This window comes from Manacus vitellinus, unplaced genomic scaffold (assembly GCF_001715985.3).
Source record: "Manacus vitellinus isolate BGI_N305 unplaced genomic scaffold, ASM171598v3 scaffold_15_pilon, whole genome shotgun sequence".
NCBI classification, from domain to species: Eukaryota; Metazoa; Chordata; class Aves; order Passeriformes; family Pipridae; genus Manacus; species Manacus vitellinus.
In genome coordinates, this window is record NW_021939122.1 from 9,664,962 (window position 1) to 9,692,723 (window position 27,762).

The 27,762-nt window shown below is 34.6% G+C and overlaps 1 protein-coding gene across 1 annotated transcript in view; it reads right to left on the reverse strand.

Annotated features, from left to right (window-relative positions):
* KNDC1 (kinase non-catalytic C-lobe domain containing 1) overlaps positions 1–27,762 on the reverse strand; it is a 64,448-nt gene that overhangs the window by 791 nt on the left and 35,895 nt on the right. The window contains 24 exon segments of the mRNA XM_029958602.1: positions 668–763; positions 3,552–6,963; positions 7,193–7,350; positions 7,975–8,034; positions 8,137–8,259; positions 8,682–8,832; positions 10,120–10,202; positions 10,515–10,706; positions 11,816–11,995; positions 12,224–12,371; positions 12,784–12,897; positions 14,178–14,389; positions 14,682–14,779; positions 14,891–14,984; positions 17,316–17,719; positions 19,716–19,807; positions 21,379–21,523; positions 21,631–22,472; positions 22,568–22,730; positions 22,903–22,999; positions 23,641–23,718; positions 24,071–24,229; positions 26,364–26,425; positions 26,528–26,599. Coding sequence (XP_029814462.1) covers positions 6,732–6,963; positions 7,193–7,350; positions 7,975–8,034; positions 8,137–8,259; positions 8,682–8,832; positions 10,120–10,202; positions 10,515–10,706; positions 11,816–11,995; positions 12,224–12,371; positions 12,784–12,897; positions 14,178–14,389; positions 14,682–14,779; positions 14,891–14,984; positions 17,316–17,719; positions 19,716–19,807; positions 21,379–21,523; positions 21,631–22,472; positions 22,568–22,730; positions 22,903–22,999; positions 23,641–23,718; positions 24,071–24,229; positions 26,364–26,425; positions 26,528–26,599 — 3,959 coding nt within the window. The 3' untranslated portion in view covers positions 668–763; positions 3,552–6,731.

The following is a 27,762-nucleotide window of genomic DNA, read 5'->3' on the forward strand; positions in this document are numbered from 1 at the left end:
GTTCTGCTCAATCTAATCTTGTCTATATAAGTCCAATTCTTTCAGTTTCTCTCATTTTATGTTTCTAAACATATATTTTTTGTGGTCCTCTTTTCTTTCATTTTGCCTGTATGTATCTTAGGTGCAGTGTGTAAATGGTAAAGTATTCCTGCTGATGCTTCCTGCGCCAAACAGAGCAAAATTTTCTGTCATCTATAGCTCTTGTGTGGTACACCTCAGGTCTTCTACTGCTCCCCCCCATCCTTCCTCTTTTTTTTTCCTTTTTGAAAACTGTACACGTGGGTTCATATTCAGCTTGTGAACTATTATGGTTCCCAGAGATTTTTTCTGAAGCTCTGTAGTTATTTTTCATTTAATATTTATTGTTCAAAAATGTAAGACAAAGCTTAAATTGAAACCATTATCATGATTATTGTGAGTTCTAATCTTGTATATTGTGTAAGTGCGCTTTCCATCCCACCTTGTGTTTCAACAGTAAAATTCACAGACACAGCTGATCCAGGTCCTACACATAATAATGCAGAGTAAAGCGTGAGAAGACTTTACAGTAACCTCAGACAGGTTGCCTCCCTCATCAGAGTACCTACAGTCCCAAGCAGGTTTTATCTTGTTACTGTAACCTATGATAACTTGTTTCTGAGTGTGTTGAGAACCAAGTATGTTTTACCTCTTTACAGTAAGCCAGGATAGTTTACTTCCCCCACATCTGCATGGCTGCCAAGCTGTAGAACATCTGTGGATCTTGGAATTCAGACAGCAGCACCTGCATTACACCAGTTAGCTAATGAGCAAAACAGGACATCCGTACGAAATGTCAATCCGTGCGGGTTTCATTACTCACTTCTGCGGGGCTTTCCCTCGAGCTTCACTCCTTAGCAGGACTGCAATGCATTGGGCCCCCACTTGATTAGTGCTGGGGCCCCAGGATTCCCACTGTGGGAATGCTACACTTTTGATAAAGCCAAAGCTTTCACTTATTAGTATTGTGCCTTGTCCCTGAGGGGTCTGCACCTGCTTTTCACTTGTAACAAATTTACTTTCACAATTTAACAAACATTGGTAATTACCCCTTGAAATGATGTATTAACTAGTTTGTGTATTCACCTTAGAATCCCATCACCCGAATCTTAGCAACCTAATATATAATCAGCTCAGAAGGATCTGTTGTCAAGGCATTTATTGATTTCAACATATAATATACTGGTTTTATCTATTGGGACAGTTACCCTGACAAAGGGGACCATTAGGTTATTTAAAAATTACTTCGTGGGCAAATGCATGTCAGCCTTTTAAATTAGTCTCTATGCTTGCAGATTTTTAGATGGCTTTTTCAGTAACTCTTCTAGTATCAAAGTTTGGTTGTTTCTCTGTCATTCTCTTTATCTTGCCTTTCCACTCATTCTTGTGCTCTTGCCCACTTTTCAAAAACAGTATTATTTTCTGGTTCCCTGGAACTCACTCATTCTTCCTCAATCAAAACCACAATAATTCCAATATTATTTCAATTTTCCTCCTTAGTATTATATAATAGATTTAACTAGAAGTTAATGTTCTAATACATCTAATTAGCTTGATAATCTCCCATTCTGACCTGCAGTCCTGGTTAACTTTGATCTTGATAGGCATTGTTCAGAGGGTAGGGCAGTGAAACAGCAGGCACTCCAGCCTTTTGCACTATATGATACTTATTCACCTCTCCCGGTAAGCAGAGAGTTCTTATTGAATAATAGAAAATATTTAAAAATTCATTTTAATTGTTTTGCTTTTCCCTTGCTGACAAAAGCATTGTCTGTCCAGTTTTCTTCCTAACCTGCTGTGCTCTTCTTTTATATCTATTCTTGACAATGCAGCCTTCTTGTTCCTACTTTTTTTCAGTATATTTTTTTAAGTCATTGATGAGTCCCTAATGCAGCCACAGTTTTCTTTCCTTTGCATGAGGATAGACAGTTGTTATACTTAAATTATGGCCTGTTTTAGAGACATCTTTTTAGAAACTCTCATCTCTTTAATTTTTCTTTGCCATTCAATTCCTTCCCCAGGACCTCATGTACCAATTCCTTGAGTTTGTTGAAGTTTGCTCTTTTGAAGCCCAGTGTTATTATTCTGCTTCTTTCATCCCTTTCTTTCCCTTTGAATCATGAACTCTGTTGTCTCATGGTAACTTTCATCTTGATTGCTTTCCACATTCAGATTTCTCTGGTAACAGCAACTCAAATTGTCCAGTACTCTGAACTGAATTCTACCAGTTTAAAACACAGTATCTATTTTAGTGTCTAAATCCACTGTGTATGTAATCTACATAATGTCAACATCAGAATGAGACCAACCTTAGCATAAGAATAAGAATTAAATTAAATAATCTTACAGCTAAGACACAGGACAGGTTTACAAGACAATAATTAAACTCCCGCCTTTTAGGCAAGTTACAAAAGCATCATTTACATCAGACTAAAAAAGAATAAATAGAATGATGCAAAGATCAGATCCTAGACTAGATTACTGCAATGGCCTGACATAATGTGGCAACTGCCAATTCCACTTGCATGTGAGACACTGAACTATCACTATTATTTTAAGCTGCACACTAAAATAATGCCAGGCTGAAGCTGTCCTGCAATACTTTCAGATCGTTTACAAAGAACCTTCAGATAATAGCTAAAAGCCTTCTTCAAACATAGAAGGAACTAAAGAGCTTCTCTCTCTGCAAAGGGAGAGGAGACAATTCTGCAAATTAAAGTTTCTAATCTTACAGGGGTTGTTGTCACTCATTGATAGATTAAAACCAGTCACATTAACATGTTCTTCCAACTTTTTGCTGCAGGAATTTTTAAGTAGAAACTTGAAAGGTGAAATTGTTCATTCTCACGTGTACTTTAGAGGGTTATCAGAGTATGAAATCACATAAACTCCCCCAATGGAATATTCCACCACAAATTAGTAATTTATTGGTACTTAAAATTTTACAAGATCTCTTGGGGGAAAAAAAACCCAAACCACTTTTATAATGCAAATTGTAGTGGGAGGCAGTGTTAAAAGGACTGTCTGAAAATTTTTTGCATTTATAGTAAACTTAATGAAGGCAAAAACATTTATAGGTGAAGAATATCTGTTAATAAGGCAAATCCGAAAGATGACCACTCAATTAAGCTTGATTTACAGGACTTTAGTTTTCAAATATTGTTCAAGTCTGAATTTCAAATGCTTTGAGGGTCCTTCAAAGCTCAACATCATTTAAAACTAATTATTTATAAAGCATGTTCTGAGAAAAAAAATCTTCAGAAAAAAAAAAGGAAAAGCTAGCTTTAAACAGAACACAACGTGGAATTTAAACAAGGTTATGCTTTGGATTGTATTTATGAAGGAGAAAACTAGTCTATCTGCATTCTTTCCCTCATCAGAATATCAAGGATTGAAACAGTCAACCATATGTTTAACACTGAAAAATTGTTGGCTTCTCCTGCTTTCAAACTGTAGCTTATTTATTTATTTTTTTAATATACAAACAGATTTCCTCAAGTATTAAATCTTTGCAAATCACACACAGTACTCACAGAAGTGATGAGTCTCAGCAATGCTTATGAAACCAATCCAATACATAAAGCAAAGTCTAGAAGTGGTTGGAAGTTTTCCACAGAAAGAAATTTGTCAGAATCATGAATCCGAGTTGATTTCCCAGCTTCTTTGTTTGGGATTCAACAGAATAATTAATAGGATCCAAATTAATTCATCCCTGTTTCCTGGCAGGCTTCTGGAGGTGTTAGAGCTGGAAACCTGATTTCAAATGGAGCTAGTATAACTAGGACACACTTCCCAGCTCTCTGGCAGGAGGCCTTAAAACCCAAGGGATCCTGGGGACAGACACCTGCAAAGGGACACACAAAGAGCACCAATACACAGAACAACTGGGAAGATTCCCAAGGAGCAGACTTCATTTCAGAACTCCATGAGTCACTGTTCGAAAAATAAGCACAAAAACAAGATCAGGGAAATGTGGAAAAAATGAAGAAGAGCTAAGATAGCTGGTGGCAATTCTGGCTTAAAGAAAAAATTCCATTTTTTCCCCCCAAAATTCTAGTTTGGTATTGGAATGGAAGCATGGGGCCAGACTGCATACAATTTATGCAATACGATTACTTGATGCCAATAATATTTTGCCAATTAGGTAGAACTGAACTTATTCTTTGACGTATTTTGTCGTGTTTTTTCTTTTAAAAGGACATTACCTACAAAGAGAGAAAACTTCAGTCCAACCCTTACTATTTGTTAGTCATAAATAAGCAGTACAGTTATATGCTAGACATAACTTCATTCTGAAATCTGTGTCATACAAGATGTGCATACACCAGTGTTCATGGACAAAAATAAACGAGTTTCCTTGTAAAGGAGTGATTTTTTTTTTTCCAATAGCTATTTATATTTGTTGCTGTTGTTGTTGTGGGGTGGTGCCTAAATACAAAATCTAAAATGTCTGATGGATGGGAATACCCCAAAGTAGTACCATAACTCAATACTATGCATTAATAGCAATATAAGGTCTGATACACTAAAGTGTTACACGGAAGATATGAGATGATTTTCAAATTCTTGTATAGCACCAGTTATTGTCATGGAATAAACATAATATTTTGTAGATACAGCAGTTGCTTTATATCCTGATAAAAACTGTAAGAAATATAGGAATTAATTCTCATGAGTGCAAAATGTGAATGGTAAGAAAATCCACAAAAGCAACTTCAACAGTCTGACTGGTAACTATATAAAATGCATTTATTAAGATCATGTGATGCAAGTTTTGTGGAGTTCTTTACATTAGTAAAGCTTATGCTACTTAAAATTTCACTGTCTTTCAAAGGCAAGGCGTGGCTTTAAGTGAATGGTAACGTTTAATTGAGAGAAAACCAAACTACTAAAAAAACAATTATTTAAAATAAATGCACATAGATAAAATATATGAAATATGTCTGGAAATAAGGTTATAATTGACATTCTTAAATTATTGTATTATATAAAGATAGGAGATAAAGATTAAATGATTTCACATTTGGCAATTTTTAGAGAAATAGCAACACAATTTACTTCCTTAAGGATAAGTCAGAACACTGTTATTAATGACATGCTAAACCTACATATGACAAATAACAAAATAAATCATATTAAAAGTAGAACAAACGCAAGAAAACCCTGTTGAGGACTGAGATCTCCAGTATTTAAACAAATAAGAGACAAAAGTCAGTATTATTGTATTAGTATGGCAAAGTAACTGAGGTATCTAATGGAAAGCATTGACATACCTTGTTTTTACTCAGAAAGATGAGAGAGGCCTGTGATGTATATATTGCTGTTATTGACAAGAGAAAAGGAGATGCTTTCCTCTTAAACATTGAGAAAGCTACAATTTAACATGTGCACATGCACTTCTGTCAAATACAACAGTACAATTTGCAAAATACTAGACATGTGCACATTCCCATTTCTAACATTGTTATGCTTCTCCATCACTAACACATGACAAGACACTTAGTTCATATCTGCCCATCTCTGAAAATATTTTCTTTTAAAGTTTTTAAACACAGTTCTATGCAAATCACTCTCAGGACAGTGCTTATTTTGGAGTTTTTTTGTTGTTTTTTGCCCTTCCCTACCTCTCTTTCAACACCATTGTTCCCTCTGGTAGAAATACTTGTATTTGCAACCACTTTATAGCCTTAACATTTTGGCTCTGCATAAACCTGGGTAGCTCAACGAATTTTTTAGCAATAGCAACCCATTTCATTGCCATTTAGAAGGTCTTACAAGCTCTATGACTAGGTTAGCACCAAAGTTTTACAAGTTGCAGATCCAAATTTCACACAGTTATCTTCTATTAAATGCTGCTGGAGTGCTGCAACTACAAAAGCAACCTCAGAAGCAAAAGCCATAGTCAAATGTGCACACATACAGACGTACACAAATTGGCAAAGTGACTCTTATGCCAAATACAGATTAAAAAAACAATTTCACATTTACTGTCTTCACAATGCCATGAGTGCAGAAGCAGAGCAACAAACTGGTATTACTTGGATTCAGATCTTACTTTCATTTGGAAATAGGTTAGTCTAATGACATTAAAGCCAAAAAAACAGAAAAAAAAGCTGAAGGATAGCATTCTTCTCCTTCCTTAGTATGCTTCAAGAAATAGACAATCAATTATTTAAGTCAGTAGTTTTCATAATACTCAACATAAAAGTAAGACACACCAACAGTCAATGAATAACAGAGGATCTGTGTCCATGGATTAAATGCACGCTGTGACAGGATATAATTGTACTATGTTTATATAAAAATATATTCAACATTTAATGAACTATACTCTGAACTCTCCTGGTCCAACTTTGCAACAGAAGTGTAATTTTAACTTAATTTTACAGTATTTTTTAAATACTTGTTTTCAGGCTAATTATTTATTTATGCTAAAGAACAGTGACAAAAGTAATACTCCTTTTCACCTATACTCTCTCTTGACTTTTATGTCTATTTTTATTCTTCTGATCTGCCATCATGGTGCCAGTGATTCAAATCTGATTAGTCAGCATTTCATAATTCCATGTTAAGAAATATAATAATTTCAACTTGAGATGGTATTTTAAGTCACTTCTCTTAAGTATTTTCTTGGGAATTGGTCCAGTAGATGAAGTCAACTTAATCCAGTTTTACAGTCAAGACTTGGAATAGAACAGACGAAACATAAATAATTACTGAAATGTTGCTTTCATCCTGCGCAGTGTGTCCTGAATTTTTCGAGAATGTTTTTCTGCTGGTATCTGGTGGAAGTTGGCACAGTTGTCAGCTGCCAAGGCAGAAATGTCTGCATCTTTAAAACGAGTTATTCTTTGTCTGAGGTAAGACTGCAGCTTGAAATCTGGTGTATATGTATAAGGATTCTCTTGAAACGCATGAACTTGGCTCACAACTTTTGCAATATTTCTTATAAGAGAATATGGTAAAAAAGATTAGTTTGTTTTGGTGATGATAAAAACAAAAGCATAAACCAAAAAAGCAAACTTTCAAAAGCTCTGAGCATTTTCTTCTATATTATAGGTACTTTTAGTTAGATGTTCAAATGACTGAACTTGTGGCATTAGCTCTCATTATCCCATTAGACAATACTCTAATAAAAAAAGTTAGGTGATCTACACATAATTAAAATAATTACCTAAGTTTAGTCCACTTGTGAGCTCCATTTGTCATTGTAAATCCTCCAGTTTCAAGCTGTTGGACGTGCATAGCCAAAACATGGGCTGATGGAATTGTTGGAAGAGTTTTGAATCTGTCTCCTTCCATCAAGCATAAGCTGTCACTTTTTAAAAACACCTAGTTTCAAAATGCACACAGATTAATCTCACATTAAGTATCAGTGAAAGCTTTACAGGTTCTCCATGTATTTAACACCTATTTATTTGTCTTGAACATTAACTTTTGGCATTGAAGACAACGCCATAAATTAATCTGGTGGTAAACTTTTTGAAGTACACAAATAAAGAAAGTAACTTTAATCAAAAGATACTTCATACTTAATTTTAATTGCTCTAAATTTCAGCCAAAATTGCATTTTAAAACTTCACTCCATGTTTCAAAATTCTATAGGTCAACAAGAGAACGCCTGTGATAAAATAAACGTTTAAGACTTTTCAGAACAGATTACAGCCACAAAGCTCCTACAGAAATCTTCTAATGCATATCTAGTGTATCTAATGTTTTAGTTTCCTTTGAAATGTCTTTGATTTTTAGTCCCACAGGACAAAGGTTAATCCTGAGATTAAAATTTATGTAAACCCTTGAATGAAGAGTAAAAAAGACTTAAAGCAAGTTAAAATCTTCTTCATAATACAACGTAATAATTGTGGTATTCATTCTGCAGAGGCACCCATTTAAGTAGATCTTGCATCTTCTCCAACCCCAAAGACGTATTTTTACATTAAAGACTTTATACTATACCTCAACAGCTTTGAGTTCCTCCATTATCTCAGCTACTTTTGCAGGTAAAATTTTCCAGGCCTTACAATAAAAAAAAAATAAAATTTGTTTTTCACATTAATGTCCATATGGGAGCAAGATTATATTAAGCAAAGGAGTTACAGAACAGAGTCCCAGACTTACTGGTAACTGTCGTACAATAAGATTTTCCAAGCCTGCTAGGATTTGCATTGCAGTGGCAAAATTTCTTTGTTCGTAGCAGCATTTTGCTATAAGAAGAAATTTTGACAGCAAGCTCACCTGCCGCTGAAAAAAAAAATTAAAGTATACTATATATACATAAATATGTACTAAATATACATAGTAAATCTACATAATAAAATTAAATGAGAAGGAAGAAGAGATGCATTTTCTTTTTCAATTTATCAAAATTGTTGACTGTAGTAACAATTCCCTGCAACACAAAGTTTTTCCTTTTCTGTAACCCAGGTGTCCTTGATAAAGTTTGACATGTATTCTCCTAAGAAAACCCATTTCTTACATTCTATTAGGTTTTGACACCTGCTACTAGAAAACATCCAAGACCTTCCTCGTGACAACAAAACAAATTGTTAAGTGCCCACTCACAGGTGTATTTCAGAGTATTTCTTGTAGCTTTGCTGTATAACAACACATATATAATAAAAAATAAATAACCATTTAGAAGTTAATAATAAACAATGACGAACCTTAGTTGTGTGACATGTTACAATTTCAGCAGCAACCCAGGTGCTGATACTGTCTGCATTTCTTAACAATTGCAGAAGATACTGGTCTTGTATGCACTTCGACAGAAACAGATTACAGACTTTAAGTGAAACTGTCTCAGTAGAAACTGCCCTATGGAGAATATGGGGGAAAAAAAAAAGCAAAAAGAATTCATGCCGATATTGGATTTTTAAAGAAAATCTTGATTGTGAAGAGACCAACTTCTAACCATTTTAAATAATTTTGCATTGCTTGGAGTCTTTTTATAATATTTTGTAATGTACATAGTAAGCCATGTTACTTTTTCTTCCTTATAATTGCAAGGTAATTAGATCTGATAAAAAAATAAGCATATGCAGTATACATTTTTATACATAAATACACCTTCACCACTCCTTAGTGAATAGAACAAACCATCTAATCTGACACGAAGTAACAGCCAGGAATCCAAACTCACTAAAAACTGCAGCCACATAAGAAATCAAGCCTGATCCCTAGTGGCATCACAGGCTTTGTTTCCCATGACTGAACCCCAAAATCTGTATAAACCAGTTGATTGAGCCTTGGCATTGAATAATCTGTAAAAGATGAGTTGCTTTAGAAGTTCCTTGCCTATCTTCAGACACAAAAGTCTACTACAGGTAGTGCAATTAACAAGTACTAATTAGAAGCCAGCTGAATCCACTGTGTATGAAAGAAGTAGACCATAATAAAAAATAATGAAGTCCATGTGGCTGGATGAAAACAATAATTACTGATGAGCAAGCAATTTAAATAGGTTGGTAATCACTCTAGTAACTACAGGAAAATTCTTACTTATCTTTGAATACTTATAACTCATTTATGTAACAGTACATAATGAACACTGCACAGAGAAGCTGCAGAGTCTCCATTCACATTCCAACTGCACACAATCCTGGGCAACTTGGTCTAGCTGACCTTGCAGGGTGGTTGAAATACATGATCTTGAGAGGTGTCTTTCAACCTCAGCTGTTCTATGAGACCATAACTGTCTTTTGAGATTTTATATACATACACACATGCATGATTAAGGGTCCTATTTCAGAATCCATGACATTTTTTCACTGACAAAAAATGAAATCTTTGAAGTAACACCCCAACACAAGTCTTTAGAAGTATTTTGGGCTGAGCTGATTTAATTTCAAAGAAATCACCTTGCAAATGTGACCTTCCACATACAAGTATGTGGATAGGTACATACATATCATCATCATCATCATCATGGCTAAAATCTCCTGAAATTAAAAAAACCCATATAAACAGGCTATCTCATCTGTAAAAAAACCAACCAACCAACACTAAATATTTAAAATGTTTCTCTCTTTCTGGCTGTATTAAAAGCATAACATGCTAAGTTATTGTACATCAACAGAATAGAAGGGCAGTTAAGCAACTTACTTTTGCACAGCAACACATTTGTCTTTAACACCAAGTGCTCTTGAATTTAGAAAGTGTACTGGATGACACTTAAGAAATACTTCCTAAAGAAAAAGTGCAAGATATATCTGCTGTTAGGTCTAACAATCCTTTTAAAATGCTCGGGGATAAAAATGACAGACTGTGTCCCCCTCCCACCCCACCTTCATAAATTTCTGATCACAGCCTAAGAATAGCATTAGTCACTCTAAATTTTACTGTAGAGATTTCATGGGGAAAATGGATTATTTTAATTCAAAGTCTTATAAAATAGTATGAAATAAGCCTGAAACACAGTTGGGAAATGACAGAGAAAGAAAGCTGAGTGCAAAGTAAGAAGACAGGTATTATTTCCAAATAAACCTAGACCTCTGTACCTGCTGCAGTAATGTCAGCTGCCAACAAAGCTGTTGTGCACTGTACTCTGTTAAGAGATATGGTTCCACTGCATCCCCTTTAGCTTCTGTTAAATTGCATGGCTTTGGTGAAACTGGTGAACTGGTGTGCAGTCGCTCTCTCTGATATTGTGCAATTGGTCCCACACCTTTGGATAGTTTCCAGTAAAAGTTCTGTAGAAAAAAAAAATGCAAGGATGCAACTTCTCTAAAACAAACACTAGGTCTCCCCTTGATGTAACTTTCAGGAATGTTTTGTTAAGTGAAGCACCTTTGCAGATGCAGAACTCTTCAGCTAATCTTCAAGGTTAGACCAGACACTAAGTGGTTTACTCAACATTGCTATTTTAAGCTAATATAATATGCACAGTTGATGAGTCTGAGCAGGAGGTTGCCAGATCTCAATCAACAATCAGCATTTAAAACAAACCACTGTGTATTCAAGTTTGTTGTCATAAAATGTTTTATATTCTAAAGTTCTATATATTTTACTTTTCATTATTTCTTGTATCCATTTTGCTTAGAATCAAACATTCCTTTGCAGGAAATACTTGGTTTTCCATTCTTTTCCCTTCTTCTGTCTTCCAGTATCATTATGATGTAGTGACAATAAGAAATGTCTATGTTTCTCTTGCTGCTTGCCCTTTTTTGGCTGAATCCACAGTATACCCAATGGAATTCTGCACTTTTATCAGGAGGCTGATTCTAAATTCAATTTGCACACTGTTGATACATTTGACTTCCACGTGTTATTTTGGTCAGTCCACAGACAGATCTGTTTTCAGGAAAAGCCTACAGTATATTCTGGCTTCTAGGACTCTAGCACACTGTATAAAATAGTAAATACAGACAGAAGTTCAGACAAGTTCTTGCTACAAGCTTTGAAGTTCTAGCAGGAAACCTCTCAGCTCCTGATGTTTTCCTGCATTTATAGTCTTACAAAGACCTACGCCTAACAAAAAACATTAATGTTTGACAAGGGGGTAAAGGTTTCCTAGTAACTATGTCCCATGCTAGTGTCAAGAATGAAGAGTTCAACTCTCAAAATCTTGATTATCTGATTTACTATTGGTGAAATAGCTGACAGTAATCAAGTCTTAAGATTACTTTCACAGTTACAAAACTGTTTGGGCCTTAGATATCTTCAAAAGAAAATTTAAACCACACGTACATAATTTTTAGCGAATGCGTGGTCTGTACTCTAAGTTGGACACTTCTGTTTTTGTCACAACATAATATATGGAAATGTGCTCCATACACTGCAATCTGAAGAAAAGACATACCTTTCTGGAAACGTCTTCTGAGAGCTTTTTACATAGGGAATGTAATGTTTTTCTGCCCTCCTCACCTTCCTCTTCACATTTGTCCATGCTGGAGCACTGATCAGCACTGCCACTTTTCCTGGCAGAAGCATCCTCAAGTAATGACAACAATCTCTCACCATAGCCATTTAATGAAGCAACCTGGAAATGCCAAATAGGTTAACAGAATACTGAACTCAATTTCCCATAAATTATAAACAAGCCACAACACTGAAGACACACTGAACATGACTGTCAAAGATAGCATTATTTTTCTTTTATTTACTTTAATTGTAATTAGGACAGTTTGTTGTAATCAAAACCTTACATATACCAAAACTGATTTTAATTTTTTTTTTTCTGAAAGCAACTACTGAAATTCTGACTTACCTTGGAAGAAATAAATTCTTTTAGGGTACACAGAAGACCAGTATTTGTTGCAAAGTCTACACTATAGCAGTCTTCAATCCAAGCCTGCAGGATGTAGAAACTGCGGTTACATATTTTGGTAAGTGACGTGGAAGGATCCAGGCTTGCACTGGTGAGAAGAAAAAAGCACTCAGTACACCAAAATTGATATTCAATTGCAATTTAAAAATAAGTGTTGAAAAACCCCACAAGTATTATTTGGTATTGACTGTACTATCTTAAATTCCTACATTTCATGTTTCTAGAATCCCTGGCTCTATAGAAACAAAGCTGTGGTTCTACTTACTACCCATTACTAAGTAACTGATAAAAGTCAGACTTGGAATTCAGAAGAAAATAGAAGTAAGCATATTGTCAAATGCAGCTCTTGCTCTAATTTCACTCTCACTTGTCAAGAGAGTCTTAAAAAAACAAACATAAAAATTCATTTTGAATAAGTAGGACTTTTGAGAAACAGCTATTTGTTATTGGTGGAAACTCAACTGTGCTTTGATAATATTTTTCATGGGAATTTACTGTACCTGGATAAAGTGCTGCTGATTCTATCAAGAAGAAACTGCAAAAACTCTTCTTGTGTGCAGAAATAGCGAAATGTGTAGAGAAACTGCTGTACATAACCTTCTAAAAATGCATTTCTGTAAAGCACAAGAAAAACCTCAGACAAGCCAGAACACATTGTCTTTTTGCATTAGAGGACAGCAACAGCAGAAAATACTAAAAAAATATCAATAGGCATTTTAAATTTTCAAGTTCTTCATAAAACTTGGATCTTTCATTATTAATTTTTACACATCAAAGACTGTGATTGCCAACACTGAAAGCATAATTTGTTTTATAAAGAGTTTCTCTACTTTCAATTTTGTGAATAACCACTTTGACATTTCTATTATTAACAACAGTTACAATCTAAATATTATAAAAGAACATATTTAATTTTCTTTTTTCTATCATCTCACTTGATGTTGCTTTAACGTTTTTTATTATAATAACATCATAAAAAGTAGATACATTAAGCAAGAAAATATTCCCTGTAGCTCTAATTAGAGGACTAGTTACTTTAACAACAGAATATACTTATTAGCATTAAAAATGAGAGTATTTTTTTTAAATACACACACTCTCAAGGTCTTAACACAGGTTAATTGTCCTGTTTCTCTGCTGGCTTACAGATCATCATGAAAGATGGGTTTGATGAATGTGAAAGCTCTGATTCCAAAGTATTTTCTTCACTTTGTGCAAAATATATGGAAATATACCAGGAAAAACTGCACTCAGGGTAAGCAACTGGATCTCAGAGTCAGGATGAGCTGGGATAAGTAACTGGGAGGAATTTGGTCCCTCTACAGCAGTGCAAGTTTGATGGAGCCTCTGGCAATTTCCATCCATCATACCGTTACAGCTCAGGTACCTTAATACAACACCGCCCTCAGCCTGGTTGAAAGACAGCTTTGTCCCCATTTAAGCCCTGAGATAAGCCTGCATCTTGATCAATGCCAAGGACTGATTATTGGCACAATTACCCGTGGAACAGAACCTAAACATTTTCACATTCAGACCCTATTAATAATAATTACCAAATTATATGATCTGAAGAATTGTACTGTTGGCAGTAGCATAAAGCCTTGATTCCATGGCAACTATCAGAGCAAAACCTCAAATAAGTAAAGGATAAAGTCTGAAGCTATTAGTTTTTTATTTATTATCAATACTTAGGGTTTTAATTCAACCCAGCCAATCTTTTGCCATTTTCTTGCCCATTCTTGTAAATAAGTGTTCAAAGAAATAACAGAAACTTGATACGAGAGGAGAGTTTATTCAATGCTGAGTAAGTAGGATTTATCACAGAGACAAGTTTTTCCTGATTTAACAACTATGCTTCAACCCATCCCCCATTCAGGTGCAAAATATACTATACCTAGAATATAAATAAGCCATTAAACCAAGTGGTGTACCAGCCTGCAGAACTCTCACTCCATTTTGATTATTACATTGGTGTTTCTCTGTGTTATAGTAAAGAAGCAATGATGATTCATCCACAGGTGCCATGTCCATAGTGTCAGTTTTCCCACTGTGAATTACTGTAGGCAGCACACAGGATTCCACACCCCACTGCTCTGCATACATCATCTGCTTAAAGAAACAATGCCATGATAAAATAAAATGTAAGAAAATAAAGAGGAAAATCCACACAGAATGCAATCAACTTAAAGTCAAATTGCATTTCACACAATTTATTTTTTCCTTTTTAAACAATACTAGTAGCACTTACCTTTATTTTAATAATTCTTTTAGATCCTACTTAATTTGGCACTTTTATATAAAATATTTCACATTTCATATAGTGATTTGAGCTGCCAACTATACTGATGCAGCAATGAAATGACAAATGAAGCACAAGCGAAATAAAAGTCTGACTTGCCTGAACATATTTCTTTACCAGTTCAAGAAACTGCACTTTTGATTTCATTTCCTGTAGCTGTCCTCTCAATTTGGGCAACATAGATTTAGTTTCAGGACCTTTAGATTTAAAACACACAATATAAGAACATCAATGATTCTGATTTACAGAACAAGTCCTTAAAAGTACTACATACCCGTTTTATTACTGGCAAGTTGCTATAATCTTACCTTTGCTTCTTCTTTCTTTCTGCAATAGTTTCTGGTAAAACTTTATAGTCTTTCTGTAATTTTTTGTTTCCATCATTAGCAATTGTTCTAGTTCCTATTTAAAAAGACCAGGATGGTAAATGCAAGGCAGTTTTAGTAAGAAACAGAAGTTTTAGAAGAGAATTATTTTGTATGAAAAAAAAGAACATCCAAACAGACAAGAATATGGTATTAACCATGAAAAATTACCTTTCACACCTGTGCTTACAGCCAAGTTCTAGCAGGCACTACCTGTCCCCAGAAAAGTATTAGTTATGTCACAGTTTTACAACTGGAGCTGGTTTGTGTATGATGAGACTGCATGGAAGTTTGTCTGAATCCATTTACATAAATATGCCTTTAGTTATAATTGCACTTATCTGGTTGTTTTCAAGAGCATTTTTAAAACTTACAATCAGAAGTCATCCAGAATTAAAAGTTATGGGTTGTGAATTTAGTGTGGGCTCCAGAAACGCTGCTAAACAGTTGACCTATATTTGCAGCAAGAACTGAATATCTGACTGAAATCCATGGTTTCCAAACAAGTATAATTACAAGTATATTATACAACCAGGTCAGAAGGCAGACAGGAGAGCTGCTCTAGAACTAAAGGATTTAGTTTCAAAATTCAGCTCTCATATTCTACATTTATGCATTTCCCATAATTGAAAAAATTAAATATCTACAGAATTATATAACTTAAACAATGGTTAGAAATGAAAGTATATTGGGCTTCTCACAATATATCCGATTTAATGTAAACATTTATAATTGTTTGCATATCAAAGGTTTCATTATTTTACAAACTGATGAAAATGGGCCACCCATTTTGCGTTCAGTTTCTGATTCATTATGAAACAATAAACATCATGTATGTTGTGCTTTATAAAAGTAGTGGCTTTTGCACTTGAGTCCTAAGCTGACTACCAGCGACCCAGTTACATGAAACAGCATTTTAAATAGAGAAAGTTCACAGAACGCAGCAGACAACTCCCACAAGCAGAGTGATCAGAAAACACACAGCTCAGGGCTAACATATCAAACAACAGACTGGTAAATAGGTTAGCTTTAATGGGATGGACTTGCTAGAAATTAATTTGAGTTTAAGAAAAACCTGTCACTGTTTTTCAGAAAAACTCAAAAGGTTTAACAACGTAGTTCATTAGCATCAAGAGTCACAAAAGCCCAGTGGATTTTTAAAAGATCTACTGCTGCACAGGAGTCACACAGAGAATAGGGAAAGCCAGAAAAGCTATTATCCACATTCTAATTGGAAGCTACTTGCTTTTACTTCAAGATCTGGTTTTGCTTTGTCAATTAAAGCAAAACCAAATTGATTAAGAGACTATAAAAACAAAGGGAATCAGAAAGAGTGGCTATGTGGAAACTGATGGACAAAAGTGGTTTGTACCCTAAAAAACTTGAGGTAAGTAGCAATGAAGTCAGAAGCAAATTTCCTTTCTATTCCACAACATCTTCCAATTCAGGTTGGTCTAGAATATAAAAACTTTTGATGAAGCTATACACCCAATTGTTCTGTTCCCTCTGAAGTGCACTTAATTTGTCAGGACACATTTCTATAGAACGTCCCTTAGTCTAGGAAACAAAGTAATGATAGAATGACTTTGCTAACTTGGAAAAATTGCAAATTCCAATCAGTAAAAATTCTTCTAAAGCAGAAGAATTATCTCCACTTTATAGCCAACTTTTTAAACAGAGGATTTAAACAAGGAAAGGCAGATTGAAGACAAACTGTTGCTCTGAACTTCAAATATTAACAAAATATTTTACAAATTTGCCAAAATTTAGATGCCAAATGTAGATGCCAAAATGTAAAAATTAAGTAAATGTGATCAATATGATCTTTAAGGAAATGAAAGACCTTGCTTATCTAAACGACCCAGCTACTTTAAAGGTTGCACTAATTATCATGATTATGATGTTTAGCCATCTCCACCAAGTGAAGATGGGAGCAAATAACCATCATTGTGTTGGCAAAGGGTGAGAAGCTGTGACAAAGGAAAAGGGCTCAGAGCCCATGACAGCGAGGACCTACTGTGGGCCTGAGATGTGCTCCAGTCATAGTCATTCTTAGGTCTTTTGTATAACATCACCACCATGGGGTTGGTGCATACAGCACATGGTTCTTTCCCAGTCAACTTTAAGAACAGAAGATGGGTTGTAGGTTGGTGATTACACTTTTGTGTCAGTGCTCTTTATTTTGGAATACTACATCTACTGTGGTTTATTGCTAAGATGTGACAAATCTTGAGGATTTTAAACCAGTTAAGAGTCAGTATTTAAAAGAAGAAAGGGTGTTTTGACTCACTATAACACAACAAATATTATCATACTTTTAACCAGCAAGTAAAGAGGTATCTTAATGATTTAAAATCAATATACTCACCACTTTTTTAGCATCTATATTTTGTGACTCACTTGATTTCTGCTTTCCAAGGTTTTTCAAGTAACTATGAACTTCTGCATCAAAACATTCAGCTCCATAAAAGGCACTGCTCCAACCAGGACTACAGCCATTAAAGTCAGGTAGACTGGGAGAGGCCAGGTAGCTGTTTCCAGCTATCTTTATCGTGGCCTCTTCCTCCGGCCTTGTATTTTCTTCTGCAAAGTCTGGACCAATATAACAGCTGTTGCTCTGTAGACGTTGTCCCTCTTTCTCTATGGAGATAGTACTCTGCAGTCTCAATTCTTTTTTGCTATTGTCTGAAGGTGACTCATCAAAATCCATTTCAACTAATGATGTATTTATCAGAGGCTCAGCCTTCACATCAAGATTTGCTTCCTCTTTTTCTAAAGAAGGTGTATGGGGGAAAAAGAAATAATGGTCATGTGCTGTGGTTCATGCTTTGCTGAACTTAAACACTACCCATACAAGACACTTATGACTATCTATGCACTATAACAGTGGTGTTCAATGCTTATCTTGGCTCTGTACTTTCTTTTTCTCAACTACACATTGTAAAATGATAAAGGCTAAAGGCATTTCAGAACTATTAAGCAATCGTTAAACAATGTATTTTTGAAAATTACAAAATATTTTCCATGCAACAAGCATTTAAACAAAGCACAGCAGAGAAGCTTTAAAACAGAGGTAAAATATGTCAGACCTATGCACACATTTGTAAAATGCTTAGCTCTTAAGGTTTTTTTCCATCCGTAAGTCTTGAAGCTTTTATTCCATACACAGAGGGCAAGAACACTTGATACAGCCAATGGGGACATAGATGTTAAACTTTCTACTCCTACAGGACTCAATCCCTTGAGCTATGACGGGACTTCTTTGCAGTTCTAACAGTTACTACCAACCTTCAGGGACTGAGGTGACAGTCAAAAGTCAGTACAGTGCTGACAGGAGTTTTTATACTTGCCAAAAGTCTCTCTTTTCACTTCAGCACCCTCCAGGGCTTAGATATCTCATCTTGGAGTCAAATGAACCTAAATTACTGGTGCAAAGAAATCACATACTCCATGGTAAAGTCTGGCTCTACATTTGCAATCATTCTGAGCCAAAATAGAAAATTGTAACATAGAACAATGGTAGCCAAACACAAAAATCACAAATTTATGTTTCACCATAAAAATTAACAATGTAAGTACATAAGCCCTTCCATAAAGAACACATAGTTTATCTTTTCTCAAAACAGAGAAGTAACCAAATTTAAATACTGCAACTCAGATGAACTTTCTCGAAAAAAAACCCTCACATTGGTACAACAGCAACCAAGTACAAGCTGTCCATCAATGCACCAAGCCTAGAAAGAGTAAGGGTTTTGTTATAGTATTGAGATTCACCAGTCCCAGCTCAGTTTTGAGTTCAGGTAATGAAAGATGGATATTTTATAAACTTTCAATTCACGAAGTGTGTCAGGAGAAATGTAAAACCCACACTGAAGAAGTATAAATAAACAATCCTCTAATATAACCTCAATGACTGCCCTGATACGGTGTCCTGTAAACAAGTTTGTGATCAAAAGGCAAAACTACCTTGAGGAACAAATCATTTGACCCACTGTTGATATTGGTATCTATCTTTAAAAGGCACTTCAGTGTACAGAATAGGGAAATGAAAGAACTCCTAGGAGATACATAAACATTTTCTTACCTGTTCTGAAAACCCTTTTGATAAATAATTAAAAATGCCCATTTAAATCTAAAAGCAATTCAATTTCTAGATTTCTATACAATTCCCTTCACCAGAATTTGTAAATAATATTGACAATACTTTTTTAAATTTTAGTGCATTTTATTTTTATTGTTTTTGTTATACTCTAGTTTTGTTTTAATCCTGATAAGTGAACATTGAAGGACCAGATCTACTGCACAGCCATCCTTCAGTCAACTTCTTCAGTAAACTCTAATGAGTCATAAGCATTTTCTAAAGCTCTCCTCTCTGCCTAGCTAAGCTTGCTATGCTGTGTGGAGCTTACCCAATATGACTATCCCCCCCTTCTCCCTACTTTAAAGCATACCACTAGAACATCTGCTAGAACACAGGAAAATCACATACAGCAGTTATCATTTTAGGAGTTTTCAACAGACACATCCATGTAAACAGAAGTAACTAAATGACATCCCACTCAATGACATTGGATCATATGTAAGCTTCATATAAAACACACTTATGTCCTCAAGACATTGATAATGTTCAGATACAGTGATACTCTCTCTAAGTGTTAAGGCAAGTGTTTTCCTGAAGACACACCCAAAATGTCAATCTCTCAGAGCTTGTGTCACTGATAGATTCCTAGCACCCAGAAAGATCTAGAAACATGAAGTGCTTTCTCACCCTCTGTCTGGTCACTGCTTGCCAAAAAGCTTTCGGATTTGTTCCGATCTTGGAATATATTGCCACACTTTGCATCACTGGCCTCAGTTATGCTGAAAAACAAGAAGATTAAGAAAAATTAATGCTTCATATACTTTTATATTTACATCACAGTACAATGAAATTTTACAAGTGACTTTACCATGTACGTGAAGGCCTTCATAGCATTTATCTACTTCCTAAAGTTTGCATGTTCAGCTTTGGTTATTATTTTACAAGAAAAAATTTAAATGGATATTAAAGCCCACTGAGTAAGATACAGAGATTTTCTTTAACAGCATTTGACAGAATTCCAACAGATGTATCAGAGCACACTCACACAGAACGCATAACTCCAGGCATAACTTTAGACTGCAAATTACTGTAGTGGGCTTTTCACTCAACATTCAACCTCTGGATAGCAGTCTGAATCTAAGTCATCCCTAGTAAGAATAATCATAATTTTAAGTCAAGGAAGCTAACAATTAAAAACTGCTATAGTCTTTGCCAAAGTAATGTTAAGTAAGCAGTGTCTCAGATATTTTAAGACAAGTCTTGCATGTGATCTAAAAGCTAGACCTGTATTTTTCACTGGGTAATAACTGATGACCTTTTCACTCTCACTTTCAAAATCTTCACTTTGTTATGAAAGTTCATACAGATGATGACCTCTTCATACATTTCAGCAATTCAGCTGCAATAGCTCAAGTTTCTCCTACCATAACAGTCAACTCTGGGGAACTAACGCCCTGACCTCCAACCAATTTTCAATATCTTCTTAAAAATCCCAACCCAAATGGAAAATAGGCCAGCATGCCAAGGTCTGGTACTTGGAGGTCATGATCTATTATATCTGAAACTTGCTGTAAGGATTATCTTTCAAGACTGAAATTTTTCTAAACCATATCACCGAGCTTCTTTCTCAAAACTTGAAATTTGTAGTTCCAAAAACCCCCAAATTAACTTTGACATAATGTGATTACAACAGTCTTCAGCAAGAAGCTTTTATAGAAGTGTTCTACATTTGGAGGCTGCAATGAAACAGGAATGTTTTTTGTTATTTTTCAGGTAGATAGGTATGCCACTGCAGATAAAATAGGTAAAATGAGAAATTCCTTAAGCTGGTGTTTTCTCATTTAACAGGCTACTTACAAAAGACTGCCAGGAGGAACGCTGAGTAAAATTACACCAGTTAAGCAAAACATTTCTAGAGAAGCTAAATTAATTTCCTTTTTCTTGGATGTGAATAGAAAATAAGGATGTATAAACAACTAATATCAGACTAAGCAAACTGAACAGTAAGAAGAATGCATTTAACTTCTAATTAAACAGCCTCCTTTTAACAAGACTATGAAGCTCTCCATCAATGGTTGTAACCAATATTGATCAGATTTAGGTTTCCATTATTAAGCTATCCTAAGATGAAGTATAGGTAAGTGTAGTGGAAAATATTTTTGACTGAACCATTAAGCACTATTTGCCATGGAGAAAGGCATGAAATATCTAATAAAATGTGAAATTAAGAGTTCACAGAAAACAAGTAAGGATACCTGAAGAGAAGCAGTGTATCCTTTCCTGCTTCTAGAAAGTAGGGATGAAAGTATTAAATTCAACTGCAACAACAAAAAAGTTGAAAACCACCTACCATAAGTGTGAAGATCTTTCTCCATTTACTACCTGATAGAGATTCTCCAGTAATTTTTCATCCCAGTATAGGTCACAAAACTTCTCACAAATTCTATCAGAGAACACACCAAACTTAATTTCCTTTAAGTTTAAAATGAAGTTACCTTGTTTAAAATAAGAACAGAAACAAACAAAAGAGGGAGAAAAAAGACATTAATAACAATATTCTCACAAATCAATTATAATAATATACAGAAGAAAATGCACATACCCATATCAAAAACTTCAACTCCATTCTCTAGATAGCCATCAAATGCAAACTCCTCTTGTATAAGATGAATCACTTTCTGAAGTAAAGCATCACTTGTTCTGTTCTGATGGGGTAGGACTTTATCATCAAAGAAATTAAAATTGTCTTTATTCACTGAGGTACATAGTGTGTGTTCTTGTTCAGTGAAAATACTGTCTACACTGGTAGCACACTCAGTTTCTTGGCAGTTGGTTTGAATAACTGGGCTTCTTTTATCAAACTTGTTCTGTGTGTCAGTATTCTCATGACTTTGCACATTACCAAGGGAAGCATCTTCTGTTTGCATGCTCATTTTATAACTTGCAATAGTACTTGAAAGTAACACTGGCAAACTATGATAACAATCATAAGCAATTCTTGAACGAAGAGGCTTATTTTGTATTTGCTCTGATACAGCTAAATGTACCGGTACAAATGTCAACACTCTTTTCTCTGAGTCTTGTTTGAGAATAATGTTATTTATATGAAGAAAATTAGGAGACGTAGGACAAGCTAAGGAGCTGGAAGGATCTTCAGATAAAATGCTTTTTCCTTGTAGAAGATGTGAGGAATCTGATGGTGATGGTAATGTAACGGAAGAAGTAAACATATTGACTGATTTTTGCTCTTCTGAGGATAACTGGAATGAGTGGCCTGGAACTTGTAAATCACACTCAGGTGTTTCAGGTGCAGTTTCAACAACATCTGTGTACTCAATACCACAGCGTTTAGAGTCTTCTACATATCCTGAGTTGTTGTGGTCCATATGGTTTTCTTTTCTTTTCTCTTTCTTGAACTGCTCAGAAACTGGTGTGTGAACCTCTCTGGAAAAGAACAAAGGAATTTTTTTAAGGACAATTCCAGTAGATTTAACAATGAAGTCTAAATTTTAACTTATTCTTCTTTAGGATATACTAACTTTGTTATATTTGCATCTTGTTGCAGAATAATAGGCTTAAAGTGAGTTGCAGGAGATGTGAATGCAACAGGTAATCTAGCTTTCTCACAATTTAGTGAAATCTGGCATGGTACTGGTCCTTTAACTGCTACAAGTTTACTTTCACTGGTAAAAGGCACAAATCCTAAAAACAAAAACACAGAAAGATGAACAATATGAAAACTATAAATGCAAGGTAAATAACAATCAATTTAGATAGAAAACCAATTGTATATTAGACTGAGAAAAATCTTACATGGAGTACTGATCTAGAAAATACTAAAACAAAGTAAACATGTCAGAGCCTGACTGCTTACCTAGACTTGACTCTGAAGAGTCCATTTCCATTTCATGTTTTTCATTTTTAAATTCAAAAGCAAGCTGATCTTGGGACAAGGCTTCTTCCTTAACAGCCTAACAAAAATTGAAGCCCAAATTGAATTTATTAGCATATTCTTTGTTTAAATTCTGCTCAGCACGTTACTTCAAAAAACCCCCAAGCCTCATATAGATCTAGAATGTTGCAAAGCAAAAACCTGGTCATACCAAGGTGGAATTTTAAAATAAATTACATACAGAATTCTAAGGATTGGTAGAACTATTTAGAAACCTTGATAACACTCTGTTTCAAATCAGAACTTTAAGGTAATCAAAGTTTTGAACAAAGTCAGTTCCATGGATTGACTGAATGCTGCACGCATTACATACACACATTTGAAACATAAACAGAACACAACAATTACATATTACTGTCTTCTGATAAGAGGGGTGCTAAATAAAAAGACAGATTATGAAATTAAGTCACTGTTCTTCACCCATACAGATTGTGGTGTCAGAGCATCACGATCTGTGGAGTGATCATTCTGAAAGCAAGACCTAGAAAAAGGCAACACCTATAGACTATCTGAAAATAAATAAAAAAAAAACCAAACCCAACAGACCCCCAACAACAACAAAACCAAATCTAACACTTGCAGGGCACAAAATCTTACTGGAAAATATCTACAGAATTAATTGAAAAAACATACAGAATTAAAGAAAGGTGGTACTCTTACCTCAAAGACAGATTTACTCAATAAGATCAAAATATTTTTACTGTCTACACCTTGTTCAAGTAAATAATGACTGCATGTCTAAAAAAAAGACAAAATGTAATCTTCAGTCAGTAAATAAGTTTTCAATCAAGTGAGGTATTCTTGGACAAGGACAAAGTCAAGATTAATAGTCAATTAGAAGTAATCTAAGTTTAGAAAGTCTTATGAACCTACTCAGAGTACCTTACTGACAATTTCAATATAAATTAAAAACACACCCCTCTGTGTCCCTAAGGAGGTAACTTTAAAAATAAAATCCCAAAGTGAATGGTTATGATTTAATTAGATACCAGCCTACTAAAAATACTAAATCATTATTTTGATTTTCAAATCACTAAAATGAGACTTAGACACAACTAGACTTCACATAAAATTGCTTAAATCTAGCAACCTTAATTGCAGCAGCTAGAGAAGGTCTTTCATCAGGGTTTTTTCTTGCCATATCCAGAAGTAGTTTTTTTAATTTTCTTGGCAATACTAGTTTATGACTTGGTGGAACACTGTATTTTGCAGCCATCCATAGAACTGCAGCAACACCATAAATGCAGACCTATTGGTATAATGTAAGAGACAGGAAAGACATAAGCAGACAAAAAAAAATAGCCTCCACTTCAAGAACAATTCCAGCAAATTATCCAAAAATTCCTCCTCATTCCCCGTCAAAAAAAAAAAAAATTACTAAAGCTTTCAAAGTACAGATTACATTCATGGCTTTTCAAGGTGCTGATGAAAATCCCGGCCCATTTTGAAAACTATTTGATGCAGGGCCAATAATTTTCTACTGTTGGAATAACAGACTTTGTCTTAGTCTTTGTCTAGGGAAATCATTCAGGAAAAAAGTATTTTAGAACCACTTTGAAGAATTCCTTTCTCATGTATAAAGATTGCTGCAAGCCTCAGAGTTCTACCATAAAACCAGGCCAATCACGATTTATTTAAAAAAGGCCATGATAATTCAGCCAGTAAGTGGCACACAGTAATTATAAGCTAGCCAGTAGAACTCGTATTTTACAGAGAAGATTACACCTGTCAGAAGACTGAGGTACTGCATATTTATTTTAGCAATTATTGTGCTACCTGCAGCTAAACCAACTGAAGTTTCCTCAGTAAGGGACCTTGAAATGTACTTGTTCTTCACAAGCTTTCTTGTTTCATTTGAAGAATTACAGTTTTAAGACAGAGTCAGATTTAGTCCACTTAATGCTTAGTTTACCTATGTTAAAGTACTATAAATGCAACTTTAACAAATTTAAAGCACAATACTTCATGTTGCCTCTGAAAGATATTAAAAAGGTTCAGTTGACAGAAACCTAAGCACAGCATTAAATAATGTGGTCCCACAAAACAATGTGTTCTAGTACTCTTTCAAGCAAAGTGAACAGCAATCAACAAAATGTAACAAGGCAGTTCACTATAAAGGAAATAATCTGTGAACTATTTGAACTATTGAGCAAAAGCTACTAATAGCTACAAAAACATCTGAAGTAGGAGAAAGGAACTCCATTAAACAAAAAAAATTCTTCCCCTTAGGCTCAGGATTGCAAGATTACCCAAAATTTATTAATTTAGGAAAATCTTGCCATCCAGTCCATCATATTCTTCAAAGCAAGGTTTTTTTACTTTTATCGTGACTGGCACTACAGAGTCTTCATTCCCCTACCCTAATTTGAACTAAATGTTCATAACCTGAAAGTTATACCATTATCAGGAAAAAAGCAAGAAAATGGGTCAGCTTATTTTATATATAATGTTGTAGAAAAATAAGGAAACAGATTAGTTCAGATATTCTAAAGAAAATGAACAAAGCACACAGACTTTAGGATTATTAATTTCTACTGTCTGGTGAAACTGCTGTATTGTATTTCAGGGTTAGTTTAAGCTTCTGAAGCCTTTGAAAAACCTGCACGTTGGATCAAAGCACTTTAAGGAAGATATACAAACATTTTCTAGTTACAGAAATTTGAATGTCTTTAGTATATTTTTTATGAAAACCTTTTTTCTGAATCATGATTATTATGTCTAATTTCAAAGAATTCATGGGACACAAGGTGCATATTAGCTAATCTCTTTTCTTGTTACATAATTCTGTTTCCCTAACTTCAAAGATCACTGTTTGCAATTCAGATGCAGTTGCAGTGGAGACACATTCACCTGCTATTTGACATTTTTATTATCTTCAGTCTAAGAGCACCTTATGGCTTTTATCTATAGCAAGAAGCTCTAGGAAATCTGTATTGCTAAGAGACATAATTCATAACGTTCCCATAGTAAAAACATACTGATAACGATATTTTTATCCAATCTTCTAAATGTGATTAATGTCTGGGCTTTAGCCTAGACTGTCTAAAATACTGATCTTAGTGTGAACTTCAGAATGTGAAAACATGACTTCAAAGTCTGTCTTACTGCTAACAAGCTGAAAATAATTAAGTCTTATGGAAAACTATTGAATAACAGATTTTTGGCACTTATTCCAAGAACTCTGAAAGGCAAAATTATAAAAGCAACTAATTCATGGGAGATCAATATGTTAAAAAAATCCACACAGATAACCAAGAAATATTGGGAGAAATGAGAAATATTAACACAATCTTAGAAGAGTTTAGCTTTCTTCCTCGAGTAGCAGAGGGATAAAACTGTCTTTTGATAAAATAAAAAGCAACCTATATAACCTACCACATTACCTTCTCAGTATCTACATCCTCTTCTTCAATTTCAGGAGCTAAATAAAACACATCACAAGATTCTAAATGAGAAAAGAAATCAGAAATAAAAGGTAAGACATTTGCCTTCTTCTCCACTCCCCCTCTAAAGACAAAAAAGTCAAGCATGCAATGTATTAGTTTACCTTCACCTTTTGGAGCAGAAAAGAGGATATTTCCATGGTAGTCAATCAGCACGGAGTCCAAACATAAGACCACTGCAAAAGAAATCACAAAAGAGCAAGGCATAATAAGTATCTGTTCCTGTAACTATTTGAAACTAATAAAAATAAATAATTTAAAAAAGAATTTGCAGTGTCAGCAATTACCCTACGATAAATGATGCTTTAAATAACACTTATGTTAGAACAGATACTGGCCAATAAAGAGACAGTAGATGTGTAATTACCCAAAGCAACTCCTGCAGAACAAAGACAAAACCTGGAAGTTTATTTTCTTTTACCCAGCACTGAAAAGCTAAAGAAAGAAACAAAACATAAAAAAAGAAATATAACAGGTAGATGTACTCTAGTCTTCTCATAACGTATCAAAAAAACACAGATAATTTCTCTTAAGCATTTAAGTCTCTCCTTTCTTTCCTCCTCTAACCCCACAAAAATAGAGGGTCATTATCTGGAGAAAGCTGAGACATACGTGGCCAGATCCAAAACTCCTCTAGGTGTGACAGGATATGAACTGTTTTGCCCAGTTATAATCACACACACTCTCTCACTGAAGAAACATTACAGAGGTCAGTATGTGCAAGGCCATGAAATTTTCCATGGATAAATAAAGAAATAATGGAATTCTAAAACTATTTTAAATAATGTCACATCTTCAGAAGCTTAATATTAAGGTCACGAGATCATGTTATATAAATCTGATGATGAAAAACTTGTGATAACAGTGTCTCTCTATTTAATAACTTCAAAGCATACTGTAATCTAACATTTCAATATAATAAGCCAACTGGCCAGCAGTGTAGTCCTGTCTTTGTGGACTACCATCAAATACACTGTCTTCTTATTAAAAACAGAGTACTAGAAGAATAGATTCTTGCATTAAATAAGAGATTAAAGCATTAAAATGATTAATTACTTAAAATATTAAATAGTTCTAAGAGCAAAACAAATATTAATTTATTATTAAATAAGTAATTGAAGAGGTCTCAGAGAAAAAAAATAAAGTAAGAAAAAAGGAAATACTACTTTTGCTTTTCTTACAAAACACATAAATAAAGGCTTGTCTACTACCTTCAATAATACTTAAGCTGGACCTGAAGCATGTGTCTTGAAAAGTAAAGCCTTCCTGAATGGGAACCTTTGCTAGTTATTTCTGCAGAGGCAGCTTCATGCTCACTGTCCTTGCTTCTCAGCAGTTA